At 43.6% G+C, this 17,313-nt stretch overlaps 1 protein-coding gene across 6 annotated transcripts in view; it reads right to left on the bottom strand.

Annotated features, from left to right (window-relative positions):
* The window catches only part of cntfr (ciliary neurotrophic factor receptor), a 645,331-nt gene that overhangs the window by 47,167 nt on the left and 580,851 nt on the right, over positions 1 to 17,313 (bottom strand). For all 6 annotated transcript variants that reach the window (XM_062972626.1, XM_062972628.1, XM_062972627.1 and 3 more), the window contains 2 exons: positions 15,684 to 15,801; positions 10,897 to 11,063 (listed from right to left, as the gene is read on the bottom strand). In XM_062972626.1, the coding sequence (XP_062828696.1) occupies positions 10,897 to 11,063; positions 15,684 to 15,801 (285 nt within the window). The remainder of the gene's footprint in view (positions 1 to 10,896; positions 11,064 to 15,683; positions 15,802 to 17,313) is intronic.

The following is a 17,313-nucleotide window of genomic DNA, read 5'->3' on the forward strand; positions in this document are numbered from 1 at the left end:
GATGATACCGAAAGGGCCTTGGTGTCCTAATCCAAGGCTGGAAAATCCATAAATCCAACAAGAAAAAATAAAAATGCTGCTCCATAGATTCTTGCTTTCAAAATGAGGAGGAGGTTTAACTAGCGGAAGTTATTTCAGAACCACTGGCAATTATCTTCGAGAGTTCTTGGAGAACGGGAGAAGTCCCAGCAGATTGGAGGAGGGCGAATGTGGTCCCTATCTTCAAGAAGGGAAAAAGAACGACCCAAACAATTACCGTCCGGTCAGCCTCACATCAATACCAGGCAAAATTCTGGAAAAGATCATTAAGGAAGTGGTCTGCGAACACTTAGAAACAAATGCGGTCATTGCTAATAGTCAACACGGATTTACCAAAAACAAGTCATGCCAGACTAATCTGATCTCTTTTTTCGATAGAGTTACGAGTTGGGTTGATACAGGGAATGCCGTGGATGTAGCCTACCTGGATTTCAGTAAGGCCTTCGACAAAGTCCCCCACGACCTTCTGGCAAACAAACTAGTAAAATGTGGGCTAGACAAAACTACGGTTAGGTGGATCTGTAATTGGCTAAGTGAAGGAACCCAAAGGGTGCTCACCAATGCGTCGTCTTCATCATGGAAAGAAGTGACAAGTGGAGTGCCACAGGGCTCCGTCCTGGGCCCGGTTCTGTTCAACATCTTTATTAACGACTTAGACGAAGGGTTAGAAGGCACGATCATCAAGTTTGCAGACGACACAAAACTGGGAGGGATAGCTAACACTCCAGAAGACAGGAGCAGAATTCAAAACGATCTTGACAGACTAGAGAGATGGGCCGAAACTAACAAAATGAAGTTCAACAGGGACAAATGCAAGATACTTCACTTCGGCAGAAAAAATGGAAATCAAAGATACAGAATGGGGGACGCCTGGCTTGACAGCAGTGTGTGCGAAAAAGACCTTGGAGTCCTCGTGGACAACAAGTTAAACATGAGCCAACAATGTGATGCGGCTGCTAAAAAAGCCAATGGGATTCTGGCCTGCATCAATAGGGGAATAGCGTCTAGATCCAGGGAAGTTATGCTCCCCCTCTATTCTGCCTTGGTCAGACCACACCTGGAATACTGTGTCCAATTTTGGGCACCACAGTTGAAGGGAGATGTTGACAAGCTGGAAAGCGTCCAGAGGAGGGCGACTAAAATGATTAAGGGTCTGGAGAACAAGCCCTATGAGGAGCGGCTTAAAGAGCTGGGCATGTTTAGCCTGCAGAAGAGAAGGCTGAGAGGAGACATGATAGCCATGTACAAATATGTGAAGGGAAGTCATAGGGAGGAGGGAGCAAGCTTGTTTTCTGCTGCCCTGCAGACTAGGACACAAGGGAACAATGGCTTCAAACTACAGGAAAGAAAGGAGATTCCGCCTGAACATCAGGAAGAACTTCCTCACTGTGAGAAGGGCTGTTCAGCAGTGGAACTCTCTCCCCGGGGCTGTGGTGGAGGCTCCTTCCTTGGAGGCTTTTAAGCAGAGGCTGGATGGCCATCTGTCGGGGGTGCTTTGAATGCGATTTCCTGCTTCTTAGCAGGGGGTTGGACTAGATGGCCCATGTGGTCTCTTCCAACTCTACTATTCTATGATTCTATGATTCTAGGAGGATGTCCAGCCAAAGATTCCCAAATTCAGCTGAGGGTCAGAGGTCGTGTGGAGCCCCAGGGTGGAAAGGGGTTTGGGCCAATTCAGCAGGAGACTTGGGAAGAAGCTCAATGGTTTTTCCCAGATGTTTGCTCTGCAGATGTTTGCTCCGGACAGCATGTTTCCTCCTCTTCTTTGGGTGTCAATCCCTTCCCTGTTGCGTAAGACGGCACAGCTGGAACTCTTCATAGAAGTAGCGAGAACAGGTGATTGGAAATTATTTCAGCCCTCCGGATGTTGCCGGACTCCACTTCCCAGCACTCCTCATCATTCAGAGCTTCTGGGAAGTGTGATCCAACAACATCTGGAGAGCTTCATACTTCTGCCTTGAAGCAGTGATTCCCCAGATTCTGTTCTTCCAGGTGTTTTGGACTTCAGAATCCAGAATCTCGGACCATTGGCATCAAATCGCTGAGGCTGCTGGGACACGAAGTCCAAAACACCTGGAATATCAAACTTTGGGAACCATTGCTTCATAGGGATGCTTTTGTGAAGCTAGAAGATGATGGACCTCAGATGGGTTTCCATATTGGGTCAGAAGACTGTTCTTTTGAGCCAACTACTCTCTTTCCAGCTGTGAGCAACCAAAGGCAGCCAATTCCTTATCTTCACGGTGAGTTGTGTTGTTTCTGGATTCAACCAATTCTCTTGAGGTGCATCTACATTAGCATAAATGCAGTTTGATCCTACTTCAACTGCCATGGCTCAATGCTATACAATCTTAGGAGTTGTAGTTTGTGAGGCATTGGATTTCTTTGGAAGAGAAGGCTTTAGACCTGGTAAAACTACAGCTCCCAGGATTCTATTGCATTGAACCTTATTATGATTATGATTATTATTATTATTATTGGTAAAGGTTTTCGCCTGACATTAAATCTGGTCGTGTCCGACTTTGGGGATTGGTGCTGATCTCCATTTCTAAGCTAAAGAGCCAGCATTGTCCATAGACATTTCCAAGGTCATGTGGCCACGGACATGACTGCATGGAGCATCATTGCCTTCCCATCAGAGCAGTATCTATTGATCTACTCACATTTGCATGTTTTCGAACTGCTAGGTTGGCAGAAGCTGAGGCTAACAGTGGAAGCTCACTCCACTCCCCAGATTCAAACCACCGACCTTTCAGTCTGCAAATTCAGCAGCTCAGTGGCTTAACCCGTTCCATATGTGTGTGTGTGTGTGTGTGTGTGTTAGGAGTGACTTGAGAAACTGCAAGTTGCTTCTGGTGTGAGAGAATTGGCCGTCTGCAAGGAGATGCCCAGGGATGTTTGATGTTTTTACCATCCTGTGGGTGGTTTCTCTCATGTCCCTGTATAGGGAGCTAGAGCTGACAGACGGGAGCTCACCTCACTCCCCAGATTCAAACCACCGACCTTTCAATCAGCAGTCCTGTTGGCACATGGGTTTAACCCACTGCACCACCAGGGCTCCTATTATTAGGATTCATACCCCTCCTTATCTCCTCAAAGGTGACTCAAAGCGGCTTTACATACAATTTAAAATATAATAAAAACTTTAAAACAGAATTAAATACAAACAGCACTAAAAAATTCACAGTTAAAATCCATCAAAACATATTCAAAGTTGAGGCCCAGCAGTTAAAGAAACATAAAACTGCATGAATTCTGTAGTGTAGATTAGCCCCCAGTTTCTTCTCTTTGATCTAATCCTGAAATTTAAACTTCTCGAAACCCAAATCACTAAAGAAATGTCTGGACACCTGGCTGCCATACTGAACCCACCTTCCTTCCTTCCTTCCGTCCGTCCGTCCGTCCGTCCTTCCTTCCTTCCTTCCTTCCTTCCTTCCTTCCTTCCTTCCTTCCTTCCTTCCTTCCTTCCTTCCTTCCTTCTTTCCTCCCTTCCTCTCCCTTTTCTTCCTACCTGGGAAATTTATTGCTGCCTGAAACTAAACCGGTTGCAATCATTCTGGGTAAATGTCTCATGATATCTTTCATCAAGACGATTGTTCTGTCTCTCTCCTTTTTATCAGACGTTTGCATAAATCCACTGGAAATTGTTTGTTATTCAGGTTGTTGCAGGAGGTGAGGAAGGAATATTTCTCATTTGACACAATCACACTGTGATCTTGAGAAAAGATTGCACACAGATACACAAGGCATATATTCACCGTCCTGTACACGGTGCAGCAACGTGGGAGACATGCCTTGGAGAGCATCTGCACTGTCAAATTAATGCAGTTTGACGCCACTTTAACAGCAATGAAAGCGTGGGAGTTGTTGTTTGGAGAGCTACAAGGAGGGAGATTTTGAAGACGTATCTGGGCAACTGCAATGGATTTTGGAAACGTGAGCATACTCTCTCCATATCTAGTCTTATAATGAAAGAATGTGGTTGAGAGTGAGGTTGAATGGGCCTTAAGAAGCATTGCTAATAACAAGGCAACAGGAGATGACAGGATCCCTATCTTATTTTAACTTAGATATGTTTTAAATTTTGTATAATGTGTTTTTTTACTCTGTAATGTTATTCGCTTCTATATGAACTGTTGTTTTAGTGTACTGTTTTCGGGCATTGAATTTTTGCCTATTTATTGTAAGCCGCCTTGAGTCCCCTCGGGTGAGAAAGGTGGGGTAAAAATGCTGTAAATAAATGAATGAATAATTCAGAAGTACAAAACACAGAGGGCCGTATGAATCTGTGTATCACTCATTCTTTCATTATAAGACTAGATATGGAGAGAATATTCAAAACTATTCCAAAAAAATTGTTTCTCAAATGTTGAGAAAAACTCAGGAGACGAAAAGTTGACCAATGAGATGCTCTGCAGCTTGGGATTTTTCTGCATAAAATTCACACTTGGTTCTATTGTGCAGAAAGCAGTATTTCCAGCACAAGAAACCTTATACATACTGCACTGAAAATATTACTCCCATGTAGAAATGACACAGAAAGTTCCTTGTACTGAGAAGTAAATTGTTTACACCAGTCATCGCTTCCTTTGAGGAGCAAATAATATCCGTATTGTGTAGAGAGGACAATAAAACCCAAACTGGACCCAGATGTTTCCTTGGAAATATTATGGCAAAGCGCAACGGAAGCGGCGTCCGTCCTGAACAAGTCTTGATACTCGGAATAATTAGCCCTGCCAAGATGTTGCCTTTTTTTAATGCCGCCTGTTTGCTTTCCATAATTTGCCCAAGGCTCCTGTTAGGAAAGCCAGGGATGCGGCGAGTTCCTGTTCACCCGATCAGCGCTACGCTTGGTTTTTCTCCCCTGCTTTCCTCGCCTGCATCCAGAACACAAACACCATCTGTCAAAGCAGCCTTCTCCATTAGACACATAGAGAAACAAAGAGGCAAACCAGCAGCAAGATGGCTTGGCTGTCACTGCCCGGTTGGGCATTTTCAGATTGGGGAGCGGACACACTCGTTTTCTGCTGCCCACAAAACTAGGAGACAACAAAGCAGGGGATTCAAGCTTCAGGGAAATATATTCCACCTAAACATTAGGAGGAGCCTCCGGTGGCTTAGTGTGTTAAACCGCTGAGCTGCTGAACTTGCGGACCGAAAGGTGCCAGGTTCAAATCCGGGGAGCAGAGTGAGCGCCAGCTGTTAGCTCCAGCTTCTGCCAACCTAGCAGTTCGAAAACATGCCAATGTAAGTAGATCAACAGGTACCGCTCCGGTGGGAAGGTAACGGCGTTCCATGCACACATGACCTTGGAGGTGTCTACAGACAACGCCGGCTCTTCGGCTTAGAAATGGAGATGAGCACAGAGTCCCAGAGTCGGACACGACTGGACTTAACGTCAGGGGAAACCTTTACCTTTACTAAACATTAGGAAGAACTTCCTGATGGTAAGAGCATAGTGGAATATGTTGCATCAAAGTCCGAGGGAGTCTCCTTCTCTGGAGGTTTGTAAGCAGAGGGTGGGTGACTATCTGTTGGGAGGGCTTGGATGGTGTATTGCATGGGCCTTGTCATAGGATTCTGTGATTTGGTGGAATTGACTTAACTGCTTAGTTGTCTACAAAGCTGCAATTTGGACCAAATGTTGGAGTAAAATTCAGAGCAAGCTGAGACTTTGGTCAATGAAGATCAAGACTGTGTTATGGTGGCCTTGTTCCGTGTCTCCCTGCATAGTTTGGCCACCGTGGAGCTGATTTGGGGGCCTTTCGCATGTAGTAGTCCATGTAGACCATGTAGTAGTCCATGCCCAATGAGGGAGCTTTTGTTATGGATATCATAAACATAAACAACCATGATAGGAAAAAAGCCACGATGTGCTGAAAAGTGTCCTGTTGTGTGTGCCACATAAATGCCCTCTGTTCAAGAAGTCATACTGTGTAAGTAGGCATTGCCACCACACAACATGGAACCATAAAAGCGGAAAGGTTTCGTACCAGCAGGAAAACATCTACTTGGAGATAAGAAGGTTGAGAGGAGACATAGAATGACAGAATAACAGAGTTGGAAAAGACCACATGGGCCATCTAGTCCAACCTCCTGCCACACAGGAAAGGCACAATCAAAGTACTATCCAGCCTCTGTTTAAAAACTTCCAAGGAGGGAGGTTAAACTACACTCTGCAGCAGAGAGTTCCACTGCTGAACATCCCGTATCGACAGGAAGTTTTGTCTCGAGTTCAGGTGGAATCTCCTTTTCTGCCATTTGAATGCATGGCTCCATTGAGGCCCAGTCTCCAGGGCAACAGAAAGGAAGCCTTCTCCCTCTTCCTTATGGCATCCTCTCAAATATTTAAATATGGCTCTCATGTCTCCTCGCAATCTTTTCTTCTGCACCCTAAACAGACCCATTTCTTTAAGATGCTCCTCAGAGGGATTCATGGTCTCCAGACCTTTGATCATTTTAGTTTCCCTCCTCTGGACACCTTCCAGCTTAGAGTCAATATCCCTCTTGCACTGTGATGCCCAGAATTGGGTCTCCAGGTAAAGAGATTTGACCAAAGCAGGATAGAGAGGCACCATGATTTCCCTTGATCTGGACACTAGACTCCTTTTGATGCTGCCCAAAATTTCATTGGCTTTTTGAGCTGCTGTTTCACACTCTTGGCTCATGTTCAACTTGTTGTCCACAAAGACTCTAAGATCTTTTTCACGTGGACTGTTGTCAAGCCAGGCGTCCCGTATCCTGTATCTTTGTATTTCACTTTTTTTTGCCTAAGTGTCGTATCTTATATTTGTCCTTGTTGAAATTCATTGTGTTAGTTTTGGTCAATCAGCTCTCTAACCTGTTGAGGTAATTTTGTATCCTGACCCTGTCCTCTGCAGTATTAACTCTCCCTCCTCATTTGGTCCCATCTGCAAAGTTGATCAGTTCACCCTCTAAACCTTCATCCATATCATTAATAAAGATGCTGAACTGAACTGGGCCCAGGACTGAACCCTCTTTATGGCACTCCACTAGTCACTTCTTTGCAGGATGAAGAGGAGGAACCAGTGGGGAGAAGCACCCTTTGAATTTGGTCGTTCAACCAATTACATATCCACAGGGGCCGGGCTGTGGCGCAGCTGGTTAGTAGCCAGCTGCACTAAATCACTATGACCAAGAGGTATTGAGTTAGAAGCTAGCCCGTGTCGGAGTGAGCACCCGACCATTAAAAAATAGCCCTGCTTGTTGTTGACCTAAGCAACCCGAAATATAGTTGCATCTATCAAGTAGGAAATTTAGGTACCGCTTATGTGGGGAGGCTAATTTAACTAATTTACGACACCATAAAAACCATCCAGCAGCATTTGGAATGAGGAAGTATCTATCAAGGACTCGGTGTCACAGTGGATGATGAAGCAGTTGCTTCCCCTGTGGCCGGAATCGAGCATATCCTCAGGAAGCTGGAAGCTGGAGAAGGTTAAATTGCCTCCGTGTCTCTGTCTCTGTGTTCATATGGCATTGAATGTTTGCCATGTATGTGTACATTGTGATCCACCCTGAGTCCCCTTCGGGGTGAGAAAGAAGGGCGGAATATAAATAGTGTAAATAAAATAAAATAAAATAAATGATAGTAATATTGCCTAGCCCACATTGGACTAGTTTGCTCTAGAGATTAAGACACAATGGAGCCATGGATGCAAATTGCAGGGGGAAAAAAAACATTAGGAGGACCTTCCCAATGTCATAAGGATGTCCTAAGGAAGTCAGAGCAGGATTGTTTTCTGTTGCTCCAGAGACTGGGACTCAATGGAGATCCCACCTGAACATTAGGAAGAACTTCCTGACTATTAGAAGAGCTGTTCAGCAGTGGAACTCTCTGCCTTGGATTCCAGTGAAGGTTCCTTCTTTGGAGGCTTTTAAACAGAGGGTGGATGGCCATCTCTCAGGAGTGCTTTGATTGTGATTTTCCTGCATTGCAGAATGGGATTGGACTGGATGGCCATGCGGTCTCTTCCAACTATGATTCCTGGAGGTAAAAGCTATTTGGCAGTTGAATATGGATTGCCTGGGAATTTCCTTTGAAGATTTTCAAGCAAAAGCTGGATGCCCATCTGTTGGGAGTGTTTTGATTGTGTCTTCCAGCCTGGCAGAAGGAAGTAGGACTGGATGGCCCTTGGAGTCTCTTCCAACTTCATGATTCTCTTCTGCCTTTGCAAATGTCTCTGCGACGGCTAACACCGTGGGCTGTGCTGAGGAGGAACGTGGCACTTACTTGTAACTCGAGTGTCGTTTTAATTGCTTTTTAATTTCCGTCTCCCGGATCTGAGAGCCTCGTTCAATTCCGAATGTTTGCACAGCCAGCCTGCAAAAATCTCCCTGTCCCTGCCATCTGTCTCAGGTAGCTCCTCACGCCGAGTGGCACTTGGCTGATGAACTTGGCTGGCACCTCTTCGGCAATCCTGGCAACGTGCCCGCCCGGAGCATCTCTCAGTCTGTCGGCACATGGAAGGTGCGGGCAGGCAAGAGGCACATCACTGAAAAGGATGTGGCTTGTCACAGCCAGACCTTGGGAGGAGGATCCGGAGAAACCCAAATAACACAAACACTAAGCGAGGAGGAGGCAGAACACATTTCCTAGCGCAATTTAAAATGAAAATGGGACTCCTCAACATTGGTAGAGACCGATAAATCAGATCTGTGTGATTCGTGTTAGGATGTGAGTATAGCGGAACCAGCAGCATCCAGTTAACACCATGTGCAAAGAACTCACACCAGGCAGAGGAATTGAAAGAACAAAGGAACTTTACTCTTGCTTGTTGAGTTGATATATAAAACAGTTCTGTAATCGTACGATGTCAATGTAGTTGTATAAGATCAATAACTAATCAATCAGCATCAATATATACACAGCATAGCATATTCAAGCTGCTACTTGACTGTAGCTAGAGAGCCTGCCTTTTCTGTGCTCTCCCTGGAAGCCCAGATTCCCAACTGAAAAAACCAGCCATCTGCCAGCAAACCAATACATTGTTTGAGGCATGGCTTGCCTCTGCAAAAAACTTAGCTCCCCTTTTAAAGAGATCTTTTGCAAACAACTTTGCAAGGATTTCTTTACACACACACACACATAGCAATTTGGCGCAATAATTCGCACCCTCCTTCGCTTCCATCTTGTGGGCATGGAAATGAACTTTCCACCAGAAGAGACTCATTGCACATGGTTTTCTATTTGAACAGCTTTCCTGTATCTTAAGAACCAGAAGAAATCAAAGGACAAATCATGTTTGCATCCAGACAAGACGGTTGAATTGGGATTAGAGAGCGAAATGACACCTCTACATCTAATAGTGTCCTGCTTCTCTTTGTATTAGTACTATTCTATAGATTCCTAAGGAGCCCCTGGTGGCACAGTGTGTTAAAGCGCTGAGCTGCTGAACTTGCAGACTGAAAGGTCCCAGGTTCGAATCCGGGGAGCGGAGTGAGTGCCCGCTGTTGCTCCAGCTTCTGCCAACCTAGCAGTTCGAAAACATGCCAATGTGAGTAGATCAATAGGTACCGCTCCGGCGGGAAGGTAACGGTGCTCCATGCAGTCATGCCGGCCACACGACCTTGGAGGTGTCTACGGACAACGCCGGCTCTTCGGCTTTGAAATGGAGATGAGCACCAACCCCCCGAGTCGGACACAACTGGACTTAAAGTCAGGGGAAACCTTTACCTATAGATTCCTAGAGTTGGAAGAGACTCCAAGGTCCATCCACTCCAACCTCTTTCTCCTGCCAGGCAGGAAGGCATAATCAAAGCACTCCCAACAGATGGCCATTCAGCTTCAAAGCCCTCAGAGAAGGAGGCTCCACCAGACTCACAAACAGTAGTATGTTCTACTGCTGAACAAGAGCTGAACAAGACCTGTTCATCTCTTATCTTCAGGAAGTTCTTCCTAATGTTCAGGTGGATTTGAATCTGAATCCATGGCCACATTGTGTCCTAGTCTCCAGAGCAGGAATGGGACATCCTTTCAAATATTTGAACATGGCTCTCATGTCTCTTCCTCTCAGCCATCTCTTCTCCAAGCTAAACATCTCCAGCTCCCTCAGTCAATACTCAGAGGGATTCATGGTTTCCAGACCTTTGACCATTTTGATTTCCCTTCTCTGGACAAGATCCAGCTTCCAAATTGTGGTCCCCAGACCTGGATGCAGGTTATTCCAGGTGAAGTCTGACCAGAGCAGAAGAGAGTGGGATGAGGACTTCCCTCAATCTGGACATTATAGACTCCCGTTGATGCAGCCAAAGATGGCATTGGTTGTTGCTTCATGTTCAGCTTGTGGTCTCTTAAGACCCCTAAATCTCTTTCACATGGACTGTTTTCATGACAGGTGACACCCATCAGATATCTGTGTATTTCATTTTCATTGCCAGTTTAACTTCACTTCAACTATCAATGGCTCCAGAATTATTTCACCGAAATGCTCAAGAATCATAGAATCATAGAATAATAGAGTTGGAAGAGACCTCATGGGCCATCCAATCCAACCCCCTTCCAAGATGCAGGAAATTGCATTCAAAGCACTCCCGACAGATGGCCATCCAGCCTCTGCTTAAAGAAGGAGCCTCCACCACAGTCCAGGGCAGAGAGTTCCACTGCTGAACAGCTCTCACAGTGAGGAAGTTCTTCCTGATGTTCAGGTGGAATCTGAAGACCTTGGGAAAGCACCACTCTCATGACGCCAGAGAATAAAGTGATGCCAAACTGCATTAATTCTACAGTGTAGATGCCCCTTGAGACACCTGGAGGGTTTCACTCCATCCCAGGTCCTCCTGAGAGCCATGCTTCGCTAAATATGAGCTTCTCTGGGGTCCCCATTTTGTATTTACCTATTGAGAACTCGTCGAAGGAGATGGTGGTGGAGCTGCTGCCCAGCGGGTTGGTGGCCGTCAGAGTCACCCGGTACTTCTTGGAGGAGAAGACTTGGTGGTACTGGATGTAGCACCGGTTCTTGGCGGGGATGTCCTTCTTGCAAGCGATCTCCTTGGAGTCGTGGCTGGAAAAACAAGGACGGTTCAGAACAGAAGGCAAGACAAAGTGGGGACCAGATGAGAAAACTACAGGGAGCTTCTTTTTTGGCAGGTAGCTGCCTCTAGGCTGGAAGCCCTCCTGTCCCTTTGCAATGTTCACGCTCCAAGGCTATGGTTATTATTAACTATGTAACAACATTTTCTGTTCCCGATTTGAAACTGTTATTTCCTGTTTAGCTGTGCAGTCCTTACTTTGAAAGTAATTGTTACACTCCAGAAACTTTGTTTTTGTGGCTGCCACAAAGTATGTTGGATCGGTTGAAATGCTATGAGATATTCATTGGAAAACTAGAACAAAATGTGCTACAAGATGTTCCACAAAAACAAAGTTTGTGCAGTTTAATAAACTTTTCCCATGTTTTTATGGTAGATCCAATTAGGAAATGGTATGTATAACCCAAGAACAAAAATTATGCTACATAATGTAATGGATAGTGTGGTTAAATGGTTTGAATGCTAGACAAGGCTGTGTCTACACACACCAAATACTATTAATATTATTATTATTACATATTATATTATTATATTCATATACAGTAGAGTCTCACTTATCCAAGCTAAATGGGCCAGCAGAAGCTTGGATAAGCGAATATCTTGGATAATAAGGAGGGATCAAGGAATTGGCTATTAAACATCAAAATAGGTTATGATTTTACAAATTAAGCACCAAAACATCAGGTTATACAACAAATTTGACAGAAAAAGTAGTTCAATACGCAGTAATGTTATGTCGTAATTACTGTATTTACAAATTTAGCACCAAAATACCATGATATATTGAAAACATTGACTACAAAAATGCGTTGGATAATCCAGAACGTTGGATAAGCGAGTGTTGGATAAGTGAGACTCTACTGTAGATCCAATTAGGAAATGGTATGTATAACCCAAGAACAAAAATTGTGCTACATAATGTAATGGATAATGTGGTTAAATGGTTTGAATGCTAGACAAAGCTGTGTCTACGCACACCAAATACTATTATTATTATTATTATTATTATTATTATTATTATTATTATTACATATTATATTATTATATTCATATACAGTAGAGTCTCACTTATCCAAGCTAAATGGGCCGGCAGAACGCTGGATAAGCGAATATGTTGGATAATAAGGTGGGATCAAGGAAAAGGCTATTAAACATCAAATTAGGTTATGATTTTACAAATCAAGCACCAAAACATCATATTATAAAACAAATTTGACAGAAAAAGTAGTTCAATACGCAATAATGCTATGTCGTAATTACTGTATTTATGAATTTAGCACCAAAATATCATGATATATTGAAAACATTGACTACAAAAATGGCTTGGATTATCCAGAGGCTTGGATAAGCGAGGCTTGGATAAGTGAGACTCTCCTGTAGTTGCTATACTCCAGAAACTTTGTTTTTGTGGCTGTCGCAAAGTATGTTGAATTGGTTAAGACGCTATGAGATATTCATTGGAAAACTAGAACAAAATGTGCTACAAGATGTTCCACAAAAACAAAGTTTCTGCAATTTAATAAACTTTTTCCATGGTTTTATGATAGATCCAATTAGGAAATGGTATGTATAACCATTACATGGTATGTAATGGATAGTGTGGTTAAATGGTTTGAATGCTAGACAAGGCTGTGTCTACACGCACCAAATACTATTATTATTATTATTATTATTATTATTATTATTATTATTATTATTATTATTATTATTATTATTACATGTTATATTATTACTAGCTGTGCCCGGCCACGCGTTGCTGTGGCGAAGTATGAGGCCCCTTCTACACAGCTGGATAAAATGCACACTGAAGTGGATTATATGGCAGTGTGGAGTCAAGATAATCCAGTTCAAAGCAGATAATCTAAGATTATAAATGGGTTATATAGCTGTGTGGAAGGGCTTTGAGTCTACACTGCCATATAATCCAGTTAAAATCAGATAATCTGTATTTTATAGGCAGCGTGGAAGAGGCCTAAGTGAGGCCGAACTCTGCCTGTCCCCTGGGCTGAGTGGGTTGCTAGGAGACCAAGTGGGCAGAGCTTAGCCTTCTAACTGGCATCAATTGGATAAAAACAATTATTCATCTCCCTCTAATTAGGACTTTATTTTTCTTTTTGTTGTATGAACATAGAGGCATGGATGAGGGGTTGTGCTGCCAAGTTTAGTGTTTTTGGGATGTGTAGTTTTGTTGTTTTGTCCTAGGCTGAAATTTCATTACCCTTTTATATATTTAGATATTCATATATTATATTTATAATAATATAAATCTATTTATTTATTTATTGTATCAGAAGCGAACCGGACTAAATGGCCCCTTGGCGTCTCTGTAGGGTCCAGACCCAAATAGAAGCAATGGGGGGATTTGGAAACCCACTCCTCATATTATTGCCTTATGGGGCAGAGGACGTTTGTAATTTCCCGTCCTGATTCACGAGAGAGCCTTCCATCCTCTGCTTTGCTTAATGTGTGATCAGCTCAGCAATCGTGTTTCAATTAGCTTTCCTTCGTAATTGTTTTCGCCCAGCAATTCCCTGATTGCAATATTCGTTCGTGAGATTGTTTCAACAATATTTCCGTGTTCCTTTGTGTGCATGTTGAGGCCCTTTGGTGTCCTTGCAATTTGTCATCTCAGTGGGAAAATCTCCCGTCTGCCCTCTCCATTCAAGACACGCTCTGGGTATTTAGATGAGACTGAGCACCCAATCTGGATTCATTAACCCAAAGTGAGTCAAAACACCACCCTGGATTCATTCGTTCATCTCAGAATCCCGGCTTTCAATTCTGCAGGTATTCTAATTGCAATTTCACAATAACTTTCTCTGTTATTACTTTGCACACTTTGAATTGAATCTGGTTTAATTCCTCAAGCTGCCTAGACTCCCAGTTTGGGGACTAGATGGTATCAGCAACCTGCCCTTCGTATTCATAAATTCTGCTTTGATTCATGGCTTGAAAAAATTTACACAAACGCACACACAAATCCTGAAAGCAGACCTGGATTTTTGCCATTTTATATTGCCATTTTATAATGGGACTAGAGCAGGCATGGGCAAACTTAGGCCCTCCTACAATTCCTAACAGCTGGTAGGGCAGGTTGCCTAGAACATCTAGCCCATGTGAGAAAGATCTTGGAGTCTTCATGAAGAACAAGGTGAACATGAGCCAAGAGTGTGATGCAGCAGCTCAAAAAGCCAATGCGATTTTGGGCTGCATCCAAAGGAAAATAGTGTCAGATCAAAGGAAGTCCTTTTGCCGTTCTATTCTGCTTTGGTCAGACCTGGAATAACACTATGTGCAATTCTGGGCTGCCCAGGTCAAAGGAGATACTGACTCTCAGCTGGAAGGTGTCAAGGGGAACTAATAGGACCAAAGGTCTGGAGACCTTGAATAATCCCTCTGAGGAGCAGCTTGAGGAGTTGGGTCTGTTTAGCCTGCAGAAGAGAAGGGTGAGATTAGACATGAGAGACATGTACAAGGCCCACATCCAAATACCAGACCTCACGTAGTCGCCAATCAAATCTAGGCACTTACCATAGCGATGAAGGAGCTTTGCAACTCCTTCCCCACTAAAATCTGCCGCTTGCGTCCTCAACCACTTGTTTCCAACAATGGGGGCATGGCTGGCAACACAGCTTTTTGGCGACACTGCGCAGCTGTGGAAAGGGGTGACCAGCTGGTTGAGGAAGCAAGTGGTAGAATTTAGTAGGGAAGGAGTTGCAAAGCTCATTAATCGCTATGGTAAGTGCCTAGATTTGAATGGCGACTACGTGAGATGTGGTATTTGGGTGTGGCTTTGAACTGCATATAGTAAATGTTTTGTCCTATACTTTGTTCATTTTTAATTCCAAAACGTAATCTACTTTCTGCATAGCCCTCGTATAAATATGTGAAAGGGTCTCCTAAGGAAGAGGGAGTGGGTTTCCTTTCTGCTGCCCTGGAGACTAGGGCTCAAAGGAGCCATGGGTTCAAATGACAGGAATGGAGATTTACCTTGAACATTAGGAAGAACGTCCTGACTGTAAGGAGAGCTGTTCAACAGTGGAACTCTCTGCCTTGGAGTCCACTGGAAGCTCCTTCCTTGTAAGTTTTTAAACAGAGACTGGATAGCTATCTGTCAGGGATTCTTTGATTGTGCTTTTCCTTAATGGAGGAATGGGGTTGGACTAGATGGTCCATGTGGTCTCATCCAACTCTACGATTCTATGGTTTCCAGATCATTTGAACATTCTAGTTGCCTTCCTTTGTAGACTTTCCATCCGGTCCTTCTTGAATTTCTTTGCCAGGTAAAGAAGTCTGATCAAAGCAGAAGGGAGCAGGAATATGACTTCCCTCCATCTAGACTCTAGACCCATATAATTTTATTGCAAAGAGATGAGGAATGGGGAAGTGTACAAGAGCGGATATAGAACAAGGTCGTTATTAACACCTTACATCTTCATCTTCTTCCATTGTCATCTAATGCAGAAAAGGTTTCACAGCCTTTCAGTCCTGGAAACACTTTCCATGCATCCCCGACAACCTAATCTCACAACTATCCTTCTTCTCAAAAGATCTCTCCCCCCCCCCCGACTCATGGCCAATGCTCCACTTACATGATGGTGATGTCATAAGTGTCATTCATGTAGGTTGGGCTGGGCAGGTGCCAACTGCAGTAGAAGCCATTGGGATAGTTGTTCGACCGACACATCAAGACGGGCTCCTTTGGGGGGGCTGAAAAAGAGAGAGATTTCCACACATTGAGCCAGGTCAGTTCAAAGTGGTGTCAAACTACATTAATTTTACAGTGTAGATGCTCCAATAGAGTCACATTGGAGGACCTAGAGCAGTGGTTCTCAACCTGGAGTCCCCAGATGTTTCTGGCCCTCAACTCCCAGAAATCCTAACAGCTGGTAAACTGGCTGGGATTTCTGGGAGCTGTAGGCCAAAAACATCTGGGGACCCCAGGTTGAGAACCACTGACCTAGAGGTTCCGGGAGAGAACATTTTTCATCAAACCCTTGAATAACACTATGTATGTGTAATGAAGTACAAAATTTTGGTTTACAGATGTTATGTTTAATTGTGTGTTTCTGTTTTAAAAGGGTATTACAGTTATTGCATCTCAGCATTCCGAGGCTGGTTGCCATGGAGAAGTAGGCGGAGCCAACTGCCGTTTAGTTAAAGAAGTGCAGAGTTTAAAAAAGAGGGTCAGTCTGTGCTCTGGTGAGGCACATGGAAGATTGATTCCAGGTTGAGGGGATCAAGGAGACTCAATTGTTCATTTAGAGTCGGGTTAAAATATGTTTGGTGACTTATTTAATGTAGTCTGTGTCCTAGTAAGGAACAGAGAATCTGTGATCGTATATCACAGGGGTGACTGCGGTTTAAAAGTAGCAGAGAAAGAAGTGACACTTTAGAGAGTTTGACTCATCTCATTCTAGTATTGTAACTGTTAATAAAAATACCTCTAAGTGAGAAACAACATTGTAACCACTAAGCTCTGTGCCTGAATAAACTTGTTCTTGTTTTTCCAACATCGAAGCCTCTGTTGCATATATTATAAACCAAGTTACGCTACCATCTAAAGTGAATAAGAAGAAAGAAAAAAAAGTAAAAGGTCTCCTCCCTGAGTCTTTGGTGGTTGCATCTTTGCAAATTGGTGGTAGTCGTAAATAGCTTCCTTACTAATTGGTGGCAGTCGTAATTAGCTCCTTACAGTATGTAACACGATTTTTGTTCCTGGTTTACCAATGTCATTTCCTAATTGGTTCTATCGTAAAAACATGGGAAAAGTTTATTCAACTGCAAAAACTTTGAGCTGCTGTGAATTTTCCAGGTGATAACAACAACCTTTATATATTTTCTCCTGACGTTTCACCCACATCTATGCCAGGCATCCTCAGAGGTTGTGAGGTCTGTTGGAAACTAGGCAAGTGAGGTTTATATATCTGTGGAATAATATCCAGGGTGGGAGAAAGAAAGAACTCTTGTCTGTTGGAGGAAAGAGTGAATGTTGCAATTGGCTACCTTGATTAGCATTGAACGGCCTTGTAGCTTCGAAGCCTGGCTGTTTACTGACTGGGGAATCCTTTGTTGGGAGGTGTTAGCTGGCCCTGATTGTTTCCTGTCTGGCATTTCCATGTCTTCTGAGTGTTATTCTTTATTTACCATCCTGATTTTAGAGCTTTTTTTAATACTGGTAGCCAGACTTTATTTATTTTCATGGTTTCCTCCTTTCTGTTG

Source organism: Anolis carolinensis, chromosome 2, assembly GCF_035594765.1.
Source record: "Anolis carolinensis isolate JA03-04 chromosome 2, rAnoCar3.1.pri, whole genome shotgun sequence".
Taxonomy (NCBI): domain Eukaryota; kingdom Metazoa; phylum Chordata; class Lepidosauria; order Squamata; family Dactyloidae; genus Anolis; species Anolis carolinensis.